Source organism: Penicillium cinerascens (assembly GCF_028974065.1).
Source record: "Penicillium cinerascens strain IBT 15544 chromosome Unknown contig_6_segment0_segment0, whole genome shotgun sequence".
NCBI classification, from domain to species: domain Eukaryota; kingdom Fungi; phylum Ascomycota; class Eurotiomycetes; order Eurotiales; family Aspergillaceae; genus Penicillium; species Penicillium cinerascens.
The window spans coordinates 2112691-2133921 of record NW_026695295.1 but is presented as its reverse complement, the minus strand read 5'-3'; the positions used below and the strand labels follow the sequence as shown (position 1 = coordinate 2133921).

Sequence of the window (21231 nt, the reverse complement as noted above, 5' to 3'; positions counted from 1 at the left end):
AACGGACACCCAAGTCGCCGCAAGAATTTCTGATGTTGTCGTGGTACGTCGTAAATGGATATAAGCTCCAGAGCCTCAGAGATGTTCTGTAAAGTCTCCAAAGACCATCCAATCAGGAATATCAGGAACAGCGGTCAAAGGGTTATTCCCGACACGTTGTGAGAATGGCCAATCTGATACCGGCTCATCAACCGGGTGTGATGCCCCTCCAAGAAGAGGTTCTCCATGAGCAAGAAAGTTCGAAGTGTCTGGTTCTTGACCGTGACCTGCTCCATGGGGGTCTACATCCAGTTCCTGCTCCGGTGAACTTTTCTCATTTGGTGTGATTTCTTCATGCTGAGTAGCCGAGCCTGTCATATCTGCTGCTGAAGGAAAACGGGATGAAGAGGTGAGATCAAGAATGTCCCACATCAAGGCCTCATCCTCGCTGGACATTCTTGGTAAATTTGAAGGGGTTACCATGCTCGACAAAGCTCCGGAGAAGCCGTCCTGATTATAGAACAGCGATCCGTAATTTTGATGCCGGGCAGCTAGTTTGTTTACCCGATGAACCTGAAACCAGAAGCGTCAGTAGTGTCCTCTCGTTCGTGCAGGGCGCCGATGCTTACCAATACTTCCATACTTTCCCATTGAGAAGAGACCTCATTCATAAATCCCACGAGTGTGCGATATTCGTTATTCACGAGCAGAGCGATTTTCGGGTTTTTATTACCAGTGTGCTCGAGCTGAATCGTTGCAGCGATTGCCGCCAGGTACCCGAAGAACGGGTCACATAGCCGCATATCGACCTCTGCCATTTCCTTGATGAACCTAGCAATCCACCTAGAATGAAGCAAAGACGTCTCGAACGACTTTTGTAGAAAGGTTGCTGAGAGGTTTCCGCTCATGTGACGGAGTTTGATCATTGTGACGAAAGGGTGATGCAAAAGACACTGGATAGAATGGAAAAGGAATTGAACACATAGCCAGGTGGAGAGGTAAGGATGGGACTGGGGTTCTTCGCGCGCACGTCGCTTGAAATCAACGTTCATGTAGCGATGTGTGTCTGCGAACTGCGTCTCAAACTGCATCCACTCGGACTCCAGAATGGAAAGGGCAGATCCGGTTTGCCAGGGAGGTAGGAAGCTCGTCATCAATGGCTCAAACACCCATTCCGTTGCCTTGCCCCATAAAGCGTAAAGCTGAACGAGGCAAGCCATGATTCCTTGATCGACCTTGTGCCCTTGTTTGGTTGACTTCTCGTGCAAAGATCCTCGGACTGTCGAGTTTCCCGTGGCCGAAGACGGAAAGAGGAGAGTGAAGTGGTTATCCGCAAGACACAATGAATAATTTCGCGACGCATTGTAGGTCCGATCGAGCATGAAGAATGCCCATGTTATCCGCCGCCTTGCTTCCGCTTCACATCTGTTCATTCCCGAAAGGTTTCTCCCCTGGTTAAGCCCAAAGAATTGGATGACTCGCAAGCCAATGGCGACAGATGCGCATCCTCGGTGTGCATTTCCATCTGCAAAATCCAGCTGAGCATTGAGGAAGGTACCCTGGAGAAAGGAAAGCCCTGTTTTTCCGTCTTGGTAACGAGATGACAATATATTCCAAGCCCGCTCCGCGCAGAGCTTGCCCGTAGACATACCACGACCTGCCAATCCGGGTGAACAGACTGAAAGGCGATGAGTGAGAGCCACCAATGGAAACGCGATATCCGAAGGCAGGGAGGATGCGTTTCTCAGTAGCCAATCTTTGTCGAACACGCAGTATGGTTGATCGTGGAAGTACGTTAAGTAGACTTCGACTTCGGCTTGGATGAAAGAGGATGGTAGTACGGAGCTTGTAGACGTTAGTTGGGGTTATGTAGCGCAGAGGTAGTAGGACAACTTGACGCACCATAAAGAAGGATCTTGGGCTTCGATCGGAGGATCGACTGGGGTGGAGACGGCATCGTGTTCTTGCTGGATGGAATCGGTGCCTTCCGGCAAATATTCACGTAATGCCTCCGTCAACACATTTGTCCGGGGAAGATGATCTCTGAAGCAAGGAGTTCGGTCAATAGCTGAGTTTGGCCATCGGAAGGCATTTTGATGCTTACCGGAGGAGGCCCGAGATCTCATCCAGTCGTTGTTCAATCTGCTGGAGTCGTCGCGTGCTCGGAGCGTCGGAATTGCTTGTCTGAAGGCTCAATGAGTCAGGAAATGTCCATGCGATATGCCATTGGGCCCGGTTTGCGATGCGCACCTCTTTGACGGGTTCGGAACTAATATCTTGACTCGGAGTTGAGGGTGTCCGGTTATTTCGCGCTCGGTTCGCCGAGGCCTGTGGCCCATAGGTGCAGCGCTGTCCTAATCGCTGGCATAGCGAGCACGCTGGCTTCTCACCGGGGCAGCGCGCTTTCTTGCGCCTATGTGAAGCTTACGGTCAGCCAGATTCTTTTGCCCTCGGCCGAGTATCTCCCCGAGAATGGAAGTTGCACCTACCGACAGGGAGCACATGCTTGACGGGTGCGCTTGAGAGAAACCTTGTGAATCGTGTAATTGTCATTCGAGGAGTTCATTTCACTTGCGTATGAACACGCCGCGACCAGACATTTGAAAGTGTCGATGACGAAGCTCGATAGATGAAGCTGAATCATCAAGGAAAACGGAGAAACTCCGCGCGCAGTTGCGAGATCGGGCAACTTTCGCCCGCGCGGGTCATCGTGGGTCTCGACTCCACCGCGCCTTGTGCGGGGTACGGAACTACAGACCTTGTCTGAGAGATAGAGATAATGCCCGGTGATGCGAAAATATACTAAAAGAAGGAAGAACCCCTGCAGAAGAAAAGAAAAGAGCTTACTACCGCATCTACTCGACGTACCCAAAGTAAGGTGGCTTACGGAGTCCTATCCACGTGGATGTCGACGATAGCAAGAACTCGCTGGGATAAGGATTCGGGTCCAGTGGACTCCGATTCCCGATCCGGGAATGCGTCCCCTTTCTTTCGCTTCGTTCTGGACTATCTGTCACCCGGCAGCCACAGCCCGTCTCCGCCGGCGACCGGTATCCAACGCCGACACTGAGATATACGCGCTGTGGGATCTATGCAGATAGCTTCAGCTAGGTAGATATCAATCGTAAATGAACACCGAAACAGTAGACCAGACATCTTAATCCCATTGATGGTCGGCAGCCATTTCGGCGGGAAGTACATCTGCTGATCAAAGACGGCATTTAGACTTGACGAACTATAGACATGAATGAGCGTTGCAAGAATAAAAGCTAGCTCAGGGAAATGTAATACATATTCCCCCCACAGGGGTGGGCCTGCATACTAGCTCGAGGCATGCAAGAATAATGACAAAGCTGGAAGTGATGGCGACAACGTAGATCTGTACGGGCAGATGGTTGGTGTAGTACTCGGTTCCGCAGATCCAGGGTATGCTCATGTGATCGGAATCAGAGCTTGCATAACCTTCATACGGGTGAGTCATGTGAACTATCCCGAATAGGAATCTTCCGCGGTCGAGAACGGTGATACTTCCAAGCTTGCTTCTTGACAACTGTTCTTTCAGGCCTTGTAAGTCGCCAGCGGGCTTCCGTGCCCCGAGTTTCAATATGGTCCAAAAGCATTGAATATACTGGATGACCGTACGGACGGTATTAGCAGGCCGGCGGAGGTAGAGAGAGACATAGGAATGGCTCAAACGTAAAGTGCAATACCGACCAGATTGATAACGTCAGGGGAATGCGTTGACTCCTAGGCTTACGTTGGAGGCCCACTTCATTGTTGCCCAGAAGAGTTCATAGATGTCGGCATTGGAAATATTCGAAGAGATGTCCAAGCCGCATGTGGACTCTTGAGTTTGTTTTGTACGGTTAGGGAATTGTCGCTTAAGATAGCTGGTGTTAAGTTTTATTATTACATACTAGATTCCCGGGAATGTACCCCCGAACCAGGTTAAATACAGCAGCTGAAACGAAGATCGGGATGTGGGGAGAATAAACGAGGAAAGACCAGCTGCAGAAATTATGGCTGAGCCACTAATAGAAGAATTTCCATCACAAGCTTACCTATTCTGAGATGTGAAGCTGTTTACTCTTTGTTTCACGAGGCCCGATAAGACCAAGAATAGCACGGTATTGGGGGGCCGATAAGACCGGAGTGGCGGCAACGAGAGCCGAGAGTCAAGGTCCCGGATCACCCCCGCTCCCAATCCCCCTTCAATGATTGGGAGCCGCTTGCGCCCGAACTACAGCGCTCTTCCGATCCTGTGATCGGCCTTTGTCTTGATATGCCATACCCCACTGAGCGCTCGGAATGCGATCATGATGACATTGTGGGAGATAGAAACTATATATCACGTCGTCCGTCCGCTCCGAGCTATCATTCACTCGACAAGACGGATTACAATTAATTCTCACACAAGATCACTAGCCAACATGTCAGCAATGCTGAATAGCTATCTGGGCTTTGGTGAAGTCGCAGGCCTCGAATCGTCCAAGAATGACGACTCCCCATTGCAGGCTATTCCAGCCTCATGGTACACATCTCAGGAAATGTTCGAACTCGAGCGCCGTGCTATCTTCTCCCGCAAGTGGCTTTTGACCGCCCACAAGTTACGCCTCCCCAACACTGGCGACTACCTCCGCTACGATATAGCCGGCTACGGCTTCATCCTGGTTCGCGACCGCGAAGGCAACATCAATGCATTCCACAACGTCTGTCGCCATCGTGCCTTCCCCGTTGTGACCGACGACAAAGGCACCTCAAGAATCTTCTCTTGCAAGTATCACGGCTGGTCCTACGGTTTGAACGGCAAGCTTGCCAAGGCACCTGGATACCAAGACCTTGAGGACTTCGACAAGAGCAAGAACGGGCTGCTCCCCATCCACGTTCACATTGACGCAAATGGCTTTATCTGGGTAAATTTGGACAGTGCGCCCAAGCCTGAGATTTCGTGGGAGGATGACTTTAAGGGAATTGATCTGCAGTCCCGTTTCCAGGATTTCAACTCGGAGGACTACCAGTTCGACCACACCTGGGAGACGGAGGGAGACTTCAACTGGAAGATATTGGCCGACAGCTACACCGAGAACTACCATCAGAGGGGTAACACTGATGTTTCGTCTTTGGCTGATATCGGTGCTTTCGATTCCAAGGATTCTACCGACTATGCGAACGCCACACCAGAGCAGGTCGCCAACGGCCTCAAGATTTCCAGCACCTACTACTTCCCCAATGCCTCAATGACCGTCTCTCCACACTTCTTCTTCATGCAGCGATTTGTGCCTACCTCGCCCACCAAATGCGTCATGCGCTACGAGGTCTACCGCAACAAGCATTCCAGCGACGCGGACTTTGAGTTGATCAACCAGGTCTACAAACGCATCATGTCCGAGGACAAGGACCTCTGCGCCGAGGCTCAGAAGAACCTGGGCAGCAACAAGCTGCCCTCGAGCACGGAGGAGGGTGCGCTCTACTTCCAATCCGTGATACGGGATATTTTGACGGGTTACCACGCTCGCGAGGAAGCGGCCGGAAAAGAGGTTTGGCCTTCTCGCCAGCCCGTTCCAGAAGGTGCCTTGACAACACAGGAAGACATTGACTTCTGTACCAAGCTCGAAGCCCAAAGCCGAGCCAACAAGGGCAGTGACTGCTCTTCCCAGCCCGGTGGTTGCTGTGGCGGAGGGGCCTGTGGAGCGGCCGCCAACGATGGAACGTCTGCCAATGAGACTATGGTCTGCTAATCTCTGCATCTACATTTACTCTCCGTGGTCGCGTTCAAGCCTCAAGATCTTTTTGTATTTAGAGATTTCTTTCCTGCATATAACGAATAATGCCAGCAACTCTTTACCGAACTTAGTCGCTTGAAATTGGACTTGCCTATCAAGTGAAAATAGGTGTCAGGTTGAGGTGAAAGATAATGAAAGATAAGACGTACGGGATAAGCAATTTAAGGATCGCCACTTAGCCCCACGCATCATCCCTCAATCCTTCACAGATCCCTAGCATACATTATCATCAAAGAAATCGATCGTCTTGAATCGTTTCCGAACAGTGCACTCTCGGAGTTGACCTCAAATTCGAGGAATGATAGTGCAAAAGTCTCTGTGGGTCTGCGCAGTCCTCCAGTAACAGGGTCTGGCAAGGATCTACGTGGTCAAGCCCCACGCAAATGGCTTCGCGCTTGTCATACTATAATCCGCAGTTTCCCACACTGCCTTATTCTCTGGTAAGATACTTCACAGATCTATACGTGGCTCCAGTCGGCCCATGTCGTGAAACTATCCGGCCGCTCTAGTCCACGGTTCCATCGACATCCCCGCGACTGTTGCAGCGACCGGCGTCAATAATGTGTCTCGTGGACCTTCAAAAGTTACATTCCTTGCAGGTGGCTTGTGTCCATGTGACCTCATGTTTCTTTTGTCCGTGAGTTTGGGCATGAAGGTTCAGAGCGGAGTTTGGGATTCAAGCCACTCGCCACTACGAGACCTGGAGAGTCTATCTATTTTCAGGTCATCCTAGGATGTTCGTGTTATAGGTTTTCAATGTACCGATAAGAGCTAGGAAACGTTTGGCCCCGCCAGAGTTAAACCCGCCGAGTACGCGGCAGTCGAATGGTCATATTAAAGTTTAAACGGCCGCTGCGCCTATTTGATCGCACGTCTAGTAGGGGCTACGCGATCATACGACGATAAGGCAATCCTTATTATGGATCGGCGACCGGGATATTTTGGGGGCATGGTTCGGAAGAGTGTTCTATGGTTGAGTCTGGGTAGTTTTGCCCTTTTTAGAAGAGTTTAAAGTTACATCGTCTGGTGTGGACACACGGACCGGCAAAATGCCCATTTCTGACGCGGCATAATTATGATGCAGCTAGTGGCCCCCTGCACGATCTAGAATACAGCTAGTTTCTTAGCTTGCCTAGCCTTTTTCATCTCCGTGGGTGACGCCCACTGGTTTGCCCGATGACGCTTCCCCGCTCGACTTCTTCACGGGCCCCCTCATCGTCCCAAACTCCGTCCCTCGTCTTTTGTTCATCCACCCCTCTGCTATGGTCATTACTTTCTTTGGTCACTGGATCCGTCACAACAATCATCTGGGGATCTCGAGCGCTCTCTAATTCCGCATAGTCTTGTTCTGAGAGACCTTCCCCGCCCTTGGCCTCAACGCGTCATAATATGCCGCGCGACAGCAATCGTGGAAGATTGCGCTCGCACGAAGCCTGCCTCAATTGCAGGTGAATCCATTTCCAGTCTGCCTGTTTATTCTTCCATCTCACCTCTTCTAGGAGAAAGAAAACTCGGTGTCCGGCTGAGAAGCCAGCCTGTTCCAGTTGTGTTCGCCTGAACCAGCCATGCCTATACACGTCGGTGCCAAGAGGCTCTCGCAGTGGCCCATCGGTAAGACAATGGAACCGAATTTTGGGGGTAACACAAGTCTGACTTACTGGATAGGCTGATAGGTTGGCCTACTTGGAAGAGAAAGTGAATCTCATCCTAAATGGCAACAGGTAAGAAGCCCGCCGTGGAGCCCGCCCCTCTGCTCTTCCCCGTAATTGACTGTTTCGTTCTTCAGAAATGTCCCACCAGAGGCACAATCTTACAGCAGCGCTAAAGATGTCCCCGACACTACCTATTCGGCGGCCTCTTGTCCATCATCCGCCGACATGGGTGGTAACCTCAACGAGTCCTTTCTGCTCGGGATGAGCTTTGACGACTCAAAAGTTCGCCCATCTTCACGGATCACCCAGGCAATAGATCTCTACTTCCAATACTGTCATAGACAGCCTGTATGGTGTTTCGATCGCGAGGAAGTCAAAGACCCGAGCTATATATCGGAGGAACTGGTATGCAGTATCCTTACACTCACGTCGCGCTTCTCACAAGAACGTGATGAGATGTTACATTATGGTGACACTGCTCGGACACTGGTCATGCTTCGCATTGCGAATGGGACTGTTGAGCTTGAGACTATTGAAAGTCTCTGTCTGCTTGCATACTCCTCTTTCCTAGGTATGAAGGAAGTCGGTTCATCCATGGCGAAAGCAAGCAAACACTAACGAAAAAATAGACGGAAATGTACCCCTCGGCAGGTTTCATCTTGGTCTTGCTCTTCAACTTTGTCGCTCTGCAATGCTAGACCTTAATTCCACATACGGCATCGAATGCCCATCGGTCGAGCGAAAGAAGAGGCTTTTTTGGAGTCTACAGTCACTTGAACAATGCTACGGTCAAATACACGGCTTTCTTAGCGTTCCAGCAGATGTTTTGCGTCAATTTTATACGGCCAGCGGTGACGAGCAAGTCCTTCGGAAGAATTCCGAGCCAAAGCCTCCACCGCTCCCGACTGATGAAATTGGTTGTTCCACTTCAGCGGACATCGGGATCTGGAGTTTGGCACTGCACTTCGGATGGGTCTGGAGTCGGGTCAGATCATACGTCTTTGACTGTGCTCAGAGCAGGCTCAAGGAGCCCTGGCGACACGATTCGATGTATGCAATGGTGCTCTCCGATCTCACAGAAATCGAGAACAAACTCTCCATGTGTCATCGATACGATTCCGTCAAGTTCTACGAGCGCCGAGCAGATGAACTGAGAATAAACAGGGAATACTGGGCTCCCTGGCTCAAACTGCAGTTTACCTATCATTCCATATTGACCGTGATGAACCATCCCTTCCTCTATATTGTGGCGTCTCAGTACAATCACAACTTGACAATTCCCAATACCTTCTGGAGGCGATCTTCAGAGCTCGTTCTTCTTCATGCTACCTGGGTCGTTCGCATGATCGACATGGTCGCCGAAAAGAAGATGCGACTCATCGACCCATTCTTTGGACACGCGGCAGCCATCGCAGCGACCGTACACCTCTACTACTGTTGCGCCGCTGATCCAAGGTTAAAGTTCAAATCAAAAACGGATTTTGCAAAATGCAGACGGTTTTTGAAGAGTTTTGTCTCCTTTTCCCCTGCATGTGACTCGCTGGTACGTTATCCCATCGTTCGAGAGAGGGGCCAACTGACAACCCTAGGATCAAACCCTGGATAAGATGACGCGCATTGCATCTGGGTCGGAGAAAGTGGACTTTGACTGGGAACCGTCCAAAATCCATCTAAGCATCCCCCTGATGTGGGATCTCCTTCAAATCAACTGTACACCAGACTCACAAGACGCCTCCGCCTCTGGCTTATTACACCCTTCGCTTACCCCTGCAGTGTTTCCAGAGGAGATGGAGAGCTCCACTTCTACTCTCGAGATCATCGTTGCGATGTCCCCAGAGATCAATGTCAACACGGCCGATGGGGGCTCGGCCGCCCATGTGCCACCAAACCTACCGCACTTGTCTTCAATGCCGGTCTCACCAGCTAACTCCAATCCGGCTATGGGAGACAAGCTAGTGGCACCTGCAGACAGTCTCATGGCCAACACGCCTTGGTTATGGACTGATCCTTCACAATTTGTTGATATGGATAGCATTGGCTATGCCGAGTCGGAATCTGCCATGGGCAATACAGGCGATGGCTTTTCCACTTGGTGGGACATTGGCAATCTATAAGAGTATTCATATTCATTCATCTTCATTCCCGCTTGACGAGACTTTTCAGGTCCCAAAAACAAAAAAGAAGAACGCTTATTTCCGGAGGAATTTCAAGCCTTTTCGCCCGGTGCGACCAGCTTCCGAAATGAAGCAGCCCTAACAACTAGTGCCCAAATGACCCTCACGCGAACAAACTCCCATATCATGCCGCCGCGACCGTCTTCAACTTCTCCTGCAATGCAGCAAAGTTCCTCTTCATTGCATTCTCGGTAAATTGAGCCCCGGTGACCATTGGGTATTTCTTCAACGGGCCCTGGATCAAGGAATCCTTGCAGGGCTGATTGAAGTACGCAATGCTATACCGGTCCCCAAAATAATCCCCATGCTCACACGGCGCCTTCACACGATGGAAAGTGGACTTGAACCGGTCATCCGACCACGACATGAGTAAGTCTCCAATATTGCAAACGATCTCCCCCGTCTTCGCCTCCACCTTGGTCCATTTGTCCCCAATCCCAAACTCGGTGACCACCTCGCGACCTGGGCAAATCTCCAGCCCGCTCTGCCCTTCTTTCTGAAAAAGTAGAGTCAGAAAGTCCCAATCCGCATGTGCCCCTGCGCGATGATACACGTTGCCATCGGCTTCCTCCGGCAGCGCAAAATAGTGAAGTAGCCGCATCGTGGTTTGCGAGTCCGGTCGTGAAACATCATGGCATTTGATGAAGAAGTCATCTGGGAACCCCAGGCCGCGCGCAAAGCACCGCATTAGACATTCCGAGATCGTCTGCACTTGCTGCATGAAACCCAGGCAGCTAGCCTGAAACCCCGGGAGGTGGTCGTCCCCAACCCAGAGGCCCTTCATGTTCTCACCGAACTGCAGTTGGTAAGATTCCTTGCTGTCGGGCTTCCCAGTAGATGGACGGATCTGTGAGTTCTTTTCCCACCCCACGTTGTTCGAGTTCCATGGAACGATCGCTTTGGCGTTGTCGGGTAGATCGAAGAAGCTTTTGGACGTGAGGAACATGGCCTCGATGTCTTGTTTGGAGAGACCGTGATCAATCAACGTAAAGAAGCCAACATTTTCTGCGGCATTGATGAGCTCTGCCGTGATGTTATCGATGCGGCTCTCAAAGTCAGCCAAGGAGATTTGAGGAATCTCGCGATTGACGTATCGCGTATGAGACATTGTCTTGGTTGCGGTTTGTTGTCCTGGTGTAGATGATTTGCCGAAGTTTGCACGGTTTGGCGCTGGACCGACTTCTCTGGCTGTAGATATAGAGTTCTTGGAGAGAATATACAGATGGAGGTTCCTTATAGCCGATTCCTGACCACTCATAACCCCGCCCTACTTATCTGCAACCTCGGCCGAGGGGTCGGCCGAGCTTGGGGTACAGGTGACCTATCAGGCTGAGTCGAAATTCATACAGTTGGCCTTTTTCGAAGACAAAGTCAGAGATGGTGGAAAAGGAAGGAAATTATCCTAGTCAATCACAACTATTGGAACTTGAGGTTCGGTCGCAAGACCCGTGAACACGAGCAGCTGCAGGGAAAGCGTTACTGTTTGGGACATCTTGCATAGCCCCAGTTAGTTCAGGTCAATAGGTCACTTGAACGTGGGCTTCTCGAAAGGTCCAAATTTAAATCGCAGATTTTTCTAATAAGTCGATATCAGGATCAATAGACAAAAGGAACAAAGCCCGAGGAAAGGATCGATTATTCCAAGGCCTTGCCTTTACGTCATCCTTGTCGCTAGTAGCAGTAGTAGCAGTAAAGCTGATCCAATAGTGATTAATTTGACTGAATCAATTGTGAAGAAAGTTCGCGCTGTCCAGAACGCAGACACGGAAGCTCCGAGCTCAAAGTCAGAGCGAACTACACGTCGGCATCGATTGTGTCGAAAGCGGGCCAAAAAAAAGGCGGGGGGATTCACGTTCAACCCCAACACTTGGCGTACCTTTCTCCTTTATCGTATCGACTCTGTCCCGCTTGACTTTGCTATGGATCTTCGATCCTGGATTTCAGTCCTGAATTATTACGAAAATGGCCCTACCGGTGACAAATTAGGAGTGAGGGGTCAACGCCTTTTTGCCGCGATTCCGGATATTGAGGCGGCCCAATGCGCCAGACCATCTTAGAGCTGTTCCCGATACCGGATGGTGCCATAACATTCCAATCCGCTCGCTTGGACTACTCTGGCGTACTGGATTGATATTTGCAAATCTATGCGATAACGCTCCCGGTCGGGCGTGCAAGTCGCAGAATGTCTCGCAATCGCGATTCCCTCACCAAGGGAGAAAAAACTCTTCAGGATCAGTCCAACCTGCTCCCGCGAAAGCAGCTCATTCTCTGCCTGGGGATTGTATCTCTCGCGCAGCTCATCTCCTTCATCGATCAAAATGGCATTTCCACTGCTTTGCCCACCATCGCCGCCGACCTGGATGCCCGGAACAGCATCTCGTGGGCGGGAACGGCCTCTCTTCTGGCCAACACGACATTTCAAATGCTCTACGGGCGGCTGTCAGACATCTTCGGCCGCAAAACCATCTTCATCTCCGCCATTCTGCTACTTGCGATTGCAGACCTGGTCTGCGGCCTGAGTACGAATGCAGCCATGTTCTATGTCTTTCGCGGAGTCGCGGGAATCGGCAGCGGCGGGATCACAAATCTTGCCATGATCATTACTTCGGACGTTGTGACTCTGGAGCAGAGAGGAAAATATCAGGGAATTATCGGGAGTATGATCGGACTGGGAAGTGTCACCGGTCCCTTTCTAGCAGCCGCCTTTGTCTTGCGATCGACGTGGAGAGGGCTGTTTTGGCTGCTGGCACCGCTGGGGGTGCTGAACGCGCTGGTCGCATTTTGGTTCCTGCCGTCTAAGAACCCGACCACAACATTCAAAGGCGGAATGAAGAAGGTCGATTACTTGGGCGTACTGACCTCCTCGCTTGGAACGATATTCCTGCTGATTCCCATCTCCGGAGGTGGCGCATATTTTGCCTGGGGCTCCCCACTGGTGATCAGCATGCTTGCCATCGGCACCGCATCGCTAATACTATTTGTTCTCGTAGAGTGGAGGTTTGCTAAAATCCCCATGATGCCAGGTCCGTCAATTCCAAGGTTCACAAGATCTTCCAACTGACAATGGATACAGTCGCTGTCTATCGCAGTCCTGCAATCGTCATCTTACTACTTCAGAGTTTCCTGCTTGGTGCTGTGTACCAATCAACGGTGTATTACATCCCTCTCTACCTTCAAAATGCGCACCAGTACTCTGCTATTGTGTCTGCCGCTATTTTCTCCTCGCTGGCCGGGATTCAGGCCGTCATGTCCGCACTCTCTGGTCTTTGTATCACCCGTTTCAAGAACTACGGACAGGTCATTCGTTTCGGCTTCGCAATGTGGACCCTGTATGTTACAATCCACTGCTCATGAAGATGACTACTAATCAGCAAATTTGCAGCGGCGCAGGTCTCATGCTCATGTTCATGAGGGACACCAATCCGGGTGTCCTCGTCATTATCCTACTTATTGCCGGAGTTGGGGTGGGCTGCGTATTTCAGCCGATGCTAGTAGCATTGCAAGCACATTCAACCAAGGCCAGACGAGCGGTTATAATCTCAAATCGCAACTTCAACCGCAGTGCTGGCGGCGCATGCGGCCTGGCCATATCAGCGGCGGTTTTGCAGGCGCGACTTCGATCGACACTTCCGGCGCAGTACTCTGATCTCGCGGATTCTCCATACTCCTTACGTGATATCGGTATCGCTATTCCAGCATCCGTTCTAGATGCATACATGTCTGCTAGTCACCTGGTTTTCATTGTACAAGTGCCGCTGATTGGCCTATGCTTTCTTGGCTCATTATTTGTCAAGGATCGTGGGTTGGCCCCATTGGATGAGAACCCAGCACCAAGCACCATTCACCCTGATAATGCAGCAGCCGGAAGTAATTCAAATGCCGACAGTGAGCTTCGAGAGATCGAGACGCAGAACGGAGAACACTCCGCCGGTGAAGGTGCCGTGGCCCAAACCAAGGATAAAAAGTCTTAAAATGGAAATTACGTATATAGTATGCAAATACTTCATGATTTGATCCTTACATGTTGGTTATAATTCGATCTGTTACTAGTCTGCAATGCGCAGTCTCAATCCTCGGACGAGCCCTCGGCCGAGGTGCCCGATACGGATGCACGAGATTTAGGATCTCGGGGATCACGGTAAAGCATGGAAACGGTATGTGTAAATAACTTCAAATCTACAGATGTACCCGGTAATCAGATCATGGAATAGCCACAGCGTAATAAAATAGACAAGCCAGCCGAAGCTGCCAAAGACAACCCCAGGGACTGTTGAATTGCTGCGTAATCGCGTTAGGTTGGATTGCGTTAGCTCCGATGGCCTTCTCCGCAGATAAGACATTCCATGAGATGCCTCCACTTTTTGACTCGACATCATCTCTAAAATGAGCAGCGGAATTCAACGAAAGCGCCTGGCCTGCGTAGAGTGTACCCGTCGCAAAGTCAAGTGCGACAAAATTCTACCGTGTCGCAATTGCTCGAGGAAAGGCACTCCGTGCACTCGACCGCGCGAGCGGGCTTCCCCGAGCCTCAGCGTCGATCAGTCGGAAGGGCACAATGAGCGAAACTTTATGATTCGGTCGAACGCAGATGCCTCAAGTGTGATTGAAAGGCTTCAGTCGCGAGTCAATCAGCTCGAGTCTGCGTTGAAAGAAGCCAACGAAGCCGTCTCACGTCCGAGTATGCCGAGGCCCGAAGCGCAGCTTAACAGCAATTCATTCTCACCGGCCGAGTCAGTTTCAATCAATACATCTCCGATATCCCTGCATACTTCGGCACCCACAGTACATACGGTAGATACTGAACCGGGGAGTACACCGAATGAAGTGGAAGACGCGGCGACAATTCTTGAATTCTTGGCCTGGGGTCGCCGTAAGGATCCCATCTACCAGGATGAAATCGCAAGAAGAAATAACATTGACCACTCCCCTGGAGATATACCGGTGGATGGTAAATGGGAGGATATTCGCACTCAAGGGATATCAGCAGAATCCTTTTGTCAGGCCCTGCTTCCTACAAAACAAAAAGTCTACCAATTGGCCAAGTATCACTGCAAGTGTTTGCTGTGGTATCATGGAGCATTCCACGCAAAGACATTCATGCAGGAGCTAAGCGATTTCTACGAAACGGGGGAAGGCCGAATTGATGGATCCTGCGTCAATTTGCAATGGGTTTCTCTTCTCTTCGCTGTTCTTACAGGATCTATGGCTAGTGCGCCTACTTCAACGGTACAATCATGGGGATTCCGCGAGCGAGAGCGAGACTCTTTGTCCAAGCGCTGGCTCAAGGCCTCGGTTGCATGTTTACATCAGGCTGACTATATGGCGTGTCATTCCATTTACTCTGTTGAGGCGATAGCGACTCTTACTATATCCGCACACATGTTGGGACACTCCAATGGATTCTCAGTGCTTCTCGCCTCGGCTGTTCGAATAGCCCAAGGTCTTGGGCTGCACCAACTTGGGGAAGAAAGCGATCTTCGGCCTACCGATATAGTAGGCCGCGAGATTGGCCGCCGCATCTGGTGCCAGCTGTGCATTCAGGACTGGTTCTCAATTCCTTTTACCGAGAGCTATTTGATACATCGGCTAGGTTTCAACGCCAAAAGACCAGAAAACTGCGACGATGATATTCGCAGCCTTTCAGAAGATCACCCTACCGTGACCAGCTACTCGCGTATATTCTATAATATCGCGGCTCTGATGCCCGATCTGCAGGACGATGTCACTTCATGCAACACTCTATACACGAAATACGAAGAAGTACTGAAGTATGATCGGCGACTGCGCACTTTGGCGACACAACATCTCCCGTATTATTTGCAAAACGTACCTTTGGATCCAGCGTGGCCGTGCTACGTCCCCTGGGCGAGGCGCAGCTTAGCCATCAGCTCTGCTCACAAAGTGATCATGATCCATCGAAAGTTCCTGAGCTTGAGCTTTGTCAATCCGATGTTTGAGTTCACCCGCAAGACCTGCGTGGCGGCCTCGAGAACAATTATCAAAGAGCAGAAAGAAGCCACGCGCGATGGCGGGCCGACGTTGTGGATTCACCAGGCTTTCGGCGTCACTGCAAGCGTAAATTATGACCCCACGTCTTAATATCAATAGCGTGAACTAACGATAACAAGATAATCCTGTGTCTAGACATGTGGCATCAACCTGGACCAAACCGCCAAACCGCCGAGCACCGGCAGCTCATAGAAGATGTAATTGAGATCCTAACGCATTGCGAGTCGGATATGATTGCTCGGCGAGGAGTGTCTCTCCTGACAGCAATGTTAGATGCGGAACAGAAACGGAACCGAGAGAGGAGACACATCGCAGAGCTGCGAGAGTCACGGCTTCTGGACGTGGACGTGGGCATGGACGTGTCGCGAGATGGCATGGACATTGCAGGGATCATTCGCACGTTTTATCAGCGTGATCGGGCCAGTTCAGCCCACCCAATGCTCCGGGCGCGACCGGCATGGAAAGCGAAAGCGACCGGGCATGAACATTGGACTGAGATGACGAGTGACGAATCCGGGATGATGCCAAATATGGATCTCATAACGCCGCTGGGAGTTGATTATGTGGAAGGACTGGATGATTTCCTAAACCTGGCCACAAATTACCTCAACTAGAAGCTGGTGTTGGAGCTCAGATTCCTAGTATTATGTATCAATTCTCTTCCAAGGGGCAGAAGGCCACGGTGTATATCCAGAAGTGCTAATTAAAAGTATTATTGTACGCCGCAACAGTGACGGGCCTGCCCATATCAAAAGTCGCATGCAACACTCGGACTGAAATCCAAGTTCATAAAGGCCCGCGTAGCCAAGTATCCATCACCCACAGTGCAACCGTAATTATCCTTTACTCGTCCTTCCTGACCTGGCTGACGGGAGCTTGGTAAATCCGGCGACCGTGGACGAGGTATTGGATAACGGCAAAGATCACCACAACACCGAAGACCAGTATGGACCAATTCATATTCACGGGTGTCGGGTTGTTGGCGGTAGGGAAGAAGGTGAAAGTGATAGCAAAGAGGAGATATGCGACCGAGAAAACGTTGATGGGCAGTCCGAGCTTGCCGAGCGAGAAGCGGGACGGGGGAATCCCACCGGGTTGGAATCGAGCTCGAATGAATGCGGCGATCGACAAGATATAAGTGGTGAAAAGAGCGGCAATCATCACTGAAGCGACCGCGTTGAAAGCTGCGGTGGAGCCGATATTGATCAAGCTCAGCAGAACGGTGATGATGGTCGAGACCAGCACAGAGATGATGGGGATCTGAGTACGCTTGTTGACATGAGCCAAGGCGCCAGAGAAGGGCAGCGCGTTGTCACGAGCAAAAGCAAAGGTCTGCCGGGAGGCTGTAGCCAGAATACCGATGGCACTGCAGACCTCCATGACGAGGATGATTGCGGCCACGCCGTTGGTAGCGGCCACGGAGCCCGTGGCATGGTGGACGGCCGGGATGAAAGAGAAGCCACTCGCGGCGGTCAGAGCGTCCTCGAGGCTGCCCATGTTGTAGAGAAGGGTGATCAGTATGATGAATCCCAGACCGCCGTTGATCAACGCGGTCGAAACCATGCACCACGGCACGATCAATGCAGCATTTTGCACTTCCTCGGCTAGTAAAACGTTAGCGACGGTATGCTGAAAAAGCGCCGATCTACTTACCCATGTGGGTAGCGGCATCGGGGCCCGTCCAAGAGAAGATGGGAGTCAATTGGCCCACCAGACAGGCCAGACCCATGCTTGACCAGCCGCCAGAGTTGGTGAATTCCTGCCACACGGTATATCCGGATGCCTGGCCGGTCGACATCGCCCAAATGGCGGCCATCACCGCAATGAAACCGCCGATGTGAAGGCCCAGGATGACGCCTTCCAGAGGGGGCAAAATTTTGGCGCCGTAAGTGTTGACCAGAGTTCCGACGGCCGCGATAGCGATCGTCAGCAGCGTGCCGTGCCAGCGTTCGAAGACATACACGTAGCCCGTGTCACCGGAATAGTTAAAGACGAGCAGGCCCTGGATCAGGGTACCGCAGAGGAAGCAAATACTGGCGAAGGCGGCTTGCCAACCCAATACGGAGAGCCATCCTGTTCAAATGATGAGTATTGTCCTTGAGGGCCGGATATTGTAGACCTTACCGGTCAAATAGCTCAAGAAACGCTGGTAACGGGGAGCAGCAAATTCGCTAACCCAGTGATATTGGCCGCCGCTCGTCGGCGAAATGGAGGAAATCTCCGCCATTGACACGACCGAGGCGAAAAATCCCACGAACGAAGCGATATAAACGTAAACCATGCCGGCGCGGCCACCGTCCGTAAGGCCATAGGTACTCGTGCTGCGCGGGAGTCAGTCGGGGCCGACGGGAGGAATCGGGGAGGCTCACAGCAGGATCGACTCCCACGACGCCATTAACGTGGTGGTGAAACCGAGGATCGAGTAGAATTTGAAGTTTCTCTGAAGCTGGTTCAGCGCGTTGCTCCCCCGAATTCCCCGCGTCGGAAACACACCTTGAACTGCTGGACTTTGCCCAGGCGCTCCATATCGCGATCATCTTGCGCGCCTGAATCCAGGCCGACCTCGTGGGCCACGATGTCCTTATCCCCCGACATGGTGAGAGTATAGTTGTCGGAGAGAGAAGAGAGGAATCATTTCCCAGGTAGAAAAAAAGAGGACGATCGGGAGGGTTTAAGGGGGGGTTCATGCGCAAAAGTTAGTCCCGAGGGCCAATCATACGGCCGTGGAAGGTATCGGTGGAGACGGATGAAGGTTATCACGATGCGCCCTTTCGATAGCGATGTTTTGAGGGTCTTGGGATCTTGGTTCTCGGCCTTCTCTTGGCGTGCGCTATGACGCCCACTATTCGAGCATATTGGCCCCCTATAGTGACCTTCCTGATGGAGTTTGGCCTCCAGCTCCATTCTCCTTCACGTTTCTGCACTAACGAGATTCGGGGAGTTCGGCATCCACTAAAAATGCTGCTAGCTACCCACAACCCCCCTCCCCTCCACCCCTGCGCATGCAGAAATAGCCTGCGCCCAGAACATTTCCATGCGCTTGGCGTCTCTTCGCGAATCAAATTATCAGCGCATCCCCTGTGGGGGAATTTTTGATGAAATGGCGGACGGTCCGCCGGTCCGTGCCACCTAGAAGAAAAAGGGCAGGGAAACTCGGGCTCGAATGGTTCGTAGGACTCGGACCGCGACGGGATATCGATTGTACAGAAGCACTCACTGCAGGTGGAAGCTCAAGCGCCTGTAACAAATTGGATGGTATAGTGGAAGGTTGCTATGGCCCCGGTTGTCGGAGGTTTGGGTTGCAAATGTAGATCATCAGCCCCGAGCTCGGGTGGCGGCGTGGCTTTTGGAAAGCGGCGGGATCAGCCCTTCCCGACCACCACCCGGGCCCCAAATCATCGACTCGGTTCTACCCGTGGACCCTGGCACCTCCAGAGCTAAAATTAATTCTGATCTTGTTTTCGTTTCGTTTCTTGAAAGTGCCCGGATGATTTTCTGTCGTTCGCGAGGATCTCATCCAAGTAGCATTGCATTTGCCATGGATATATATCCGCAGAATACGGTCTATTTTGCTGCCTTGCGAGCTACACAAATTCTGCTCGCCCGTGTATTCTGTTGAGAAATGAAGGGTAGTTGATCAGACGAAAAGAAGATGGACAGATAGATAATAGGTAATTCTGGTAACTACTTCTGCTCGTTCTCAGGGGGATATTTATACCCTTTTCCTGAGAACTGTTTTCTAAGGAAAATGCATGCAAAAACGTTCTCCTACAACGCTACCCGGTGGTCCATGAAAGTACTTCCTCTGGAAAAAGCAAAGAAAGTCATATAGGTGAGGAACCTGCATATAGGAGCTGTTCATGCAGCCCAATTTCAATATCCTTATGGGCTTAGCTGTCCAATCAGCAGCCATCGGGGCAGAGAGATGCCGACCGATGTTGGCGCCTTAGGATGAAGGCTCCAATTTCCAACATATTCAAAATATCCACGTCAAACCTAGGAGAAGGCTGGGTTTCATACTGAGATGTCATGACATTGAATATCTATTTCATATTGCGAATAATAAGCGCTCTTGATCATCAGGTTAACGAAGATGTCGGCACTAGTCCTTGATGCTTGCTCCAGCAGCCGGCATGCATCAAGAACGGTGGAATATCCCAATGATACCCATTCTGCTCCTGCCGCGTTCGTGTCGCTCGCCTTGTCGCACCATAGTCGTAGTTTATCATTCTCGTGCCCTTCTTTCGCTGCATTTTCCGTGTAAGCCAATTCTCGTGGAATGATTCTCCGATACGGACTTTTGAATATAATTTGCACCACTCTCTTGCACTCACCTTTGATGCAGATGCCAATGCTTTCCTGTCTTCATCATAGCTTGGCGGTGAATCTACGTCTCGATCCACTAAGAGTTGGAATAAGAAAGCGATGCCACTGGGACGCTTTTCCTCCGCTTTCCGAAGAAGACCTTGAAGAAAAGTGATGCGAATTCCGCCGTTAAATTGTAGCCACATACGAGTAGTGCGCCCATAGTAGCATTGACAGCCTCTTGAGTCGCCAGTTCGGAGTGAAGTAATACCCTATCAACAGCTTCATGGCTGCGACCGGCCCCAAATTCCATCCGATATCCTTATTATTCCCTCTCAGTGTCACCAAGGCTTCTTTCAAATTGAGTCCGGCCGTGAACAAGATTCTGGTCGGGGACATGTTCCAGCGGCAGATGCACAATGGCGTCATGCTCATGGATGCAAGGTAGGTCCATCGGCATCCGCTCTTCCCGGTGCCTAGCATTCGGGAAAGCTTAGGCATTGATGGAAGATGGTTCCCCAGCGCGTGTCGCGGCAAGGGACGAAAACTATGATTGCTCTCACGAGGTCAACCCGTCGCTCACCACGTTACCCCTTGCACCACTTACAAGCTCAATTTACTAGACAAGTCTTGGTTTTCACTTCTACCGATAATGAGCACCACATCACCATATCCCGACGCGGATGAACCGATGCTGGTAATGAAATAATTCTGCAGCAAGAGGGCGACCTTTCATCGGCACTTCCTCCAAGACCGGATCATGGGCTGGAATGCTGAGAGCCGGATGTGAGATTCTCAGTCTGGTGATGACGATTTCTTTGCATGGAGACTTATTTCAAACCTTTAGGTAGTCAAATCCCCAAACTCCGGCATTCTAGCGCCGCATGGAACAGATAATCCCCCAACTGACGAAAGGTGCAAATGATTCCAAGTTCAGACGGCCGCGAACATCTTAGATAGACGCCTTCAGGGACCGAGAACGAGAAGACGTTCGTTCACCAACTAGACTTGTGGCCTGATTTGGAAGTCACGTGCAGTGTGGATCGCCGCTGCTCTTCGCTGCTTGTTCTTGTCTGCCACACGCATCTTTTCCTTGGTTTGTGTTCACTTCCCCGCATACCAGTCAGTGTTGCCGACGATTTCGACATGTCTCTCCACGAGACAAGATATATGCGAGCTACAAGGGGCTGATCAAGCCCACCCTCCCAAGCTGCTCCATGTCTCTCCATTAAACATATGCCCCGACGGGATAGTGCCATCATATTACGATTTAATCTCTCTTCTTCGGGGGTTCATTTATGTTTCACCTGCTAACGACAGCCATCTCCG

At 51.2% G+C, this 21231-nt stretch overlaps 7 protein-coding genes across 7 annotated transcripts; 4 read left to right on the top strand and 3 right to left on the bottom strand.

The window, feature by feature from the left end:
- Positions 1 to 75: 75 nt before the first annotated feature.
- On the bottom strand, positions 76 to 2545 carry N7498_006779 (uncharacterized protein; the record flags this gene model as incomplete). Its single annotated transcript, XM_058453841.1, has 5 exons — positions 76 to 552; positions 609 to 1824; positions 1882 to 2022; positions 2084 to 2392; positions 2469 to 2545. The coding sequence occupies 5 exons, from the start codon at positions 2543 to 2545 to the stop codon at positions 76 to 78; spliced, it is 2220 nt and encodes a 739-aa protein (XP_058308032.1).
- A 1864-nt stretch (positions 2546 to 4409) lies between these two features.
- On the top strand, positions 4410 to 5717 carry N7498_006778 (aromatic ring-hydroxylating oxygenase subunit alpha; the record flags this gene model as incomplete). Its single annotated transcript, XM_058453840.1, has 1 exon — positions 4410 to 5717. One exon carries the CDS (start codon positions 4410 to 4412, stop codon positions 5715 to 5717), a length of 1308 nt encoding a protein of 435 aa, XP_058308031.1.
- A 1434-nt stretch (positions 5718 to 7151) lies between these two features.
- N7498_006777 (putative C6 transcription factor) lies at positions 7152 to 9528 on the top strand (the record flags this gene model as incomplete). The annotated part of the gene is made up of 6 exons (XM_058453839.1): positions 7152 to 7210; positions 7262 to 7373; positions 7428 to 7483; positions 7549 to 7985; positions 8044 to 8957; positions 9004 to 9528. The coding sequence occupies 6 exons, from the start codon at positions 7152 to 7154 to the stop codon at positions 9526 to 9528; spliced, it is 2103 nt and encodes a 700-aa protein (XP_058308030.1).
- A 184-nt stretch (positions 9529 to 9712) lies between these two features.
- On the bottom strand, positions 9713 to 10696 carry N7498_006776 (uncharacterized protein; the record flags this gene model as incomplete). The annotated part of the gene is made up of 1 exon (XM_058453838.1): positions 9713 to 10696. One exon carries the CDS (start codon positions 10694 to 10696, stop codon positions 9713 to 9715), a length of 984 nt encoding a protein of 327 aa, XP_058308029.1.
- A 1074-nt stretch (positions 10697 to 11770) lies between these two features.
- N7498_006775 (MFS transporter) lies at positions 11771 to 13559 on the top strand (the record flags this gene model as incomplete). Its single annotated transcript, XM_058453837.1, has 3 exons — positions 11771 to 12611; positions 12662 to 12917; positions 12971 to 13559. The coding sequence occupies 3 exons, from the start codon at positions 11771 to 11773 to the stop codon at positions 13557 to 13559; spliced, it is 1686 nt and encodes a 561-aa protein (XP_058308028.1).
- A 412-nt stretch (positions 13560 to 13971) lies between these two features.
- Positions 13972 to 16211, top strand: N7498_006774 (uncharacterized protein; the record flags this gene model as incomplete). The annotated part of the gene is made up of 2 exons (XM_058453836.1): positions 13972 to 15663; positions 15717 to 16211. 2 exons carry the CDS (start codon positions 13972 to 13974, stop codon positions 16209 to 16211), a joined length of 2187 nt encoding a protein of 728 aa, XP_058308027.1.
- A 229-nt stretch (positions 16212 to 16440) lies between these two features.
- On the bottom strand, positions 16441 to 18230 carry N7498_006773 (uncharacterized protein; the record flags this gene model as incomplete). Its single annotated transcript, XM_058453835.1, has 5 exons — positions 18091 to 18230; positions 17967 to 18037; positions 17722 to 17918; positions 17251 to 17670; positions 16441 to 17201 (listed from the first exon to the last, which is right to left on the bottom strand). Exons 1-5 carry the CDS (start codon positions 18190 to 18192, stop codon positions 16441 to 16443), a joined length of 1551 nt encoding a protein of 516 aa, XP_058308026.1. The 5' UTR covers positions 18193 to 18230.
- Positions 18231 to 21231: the final 3001 nt, after the last annotated feature.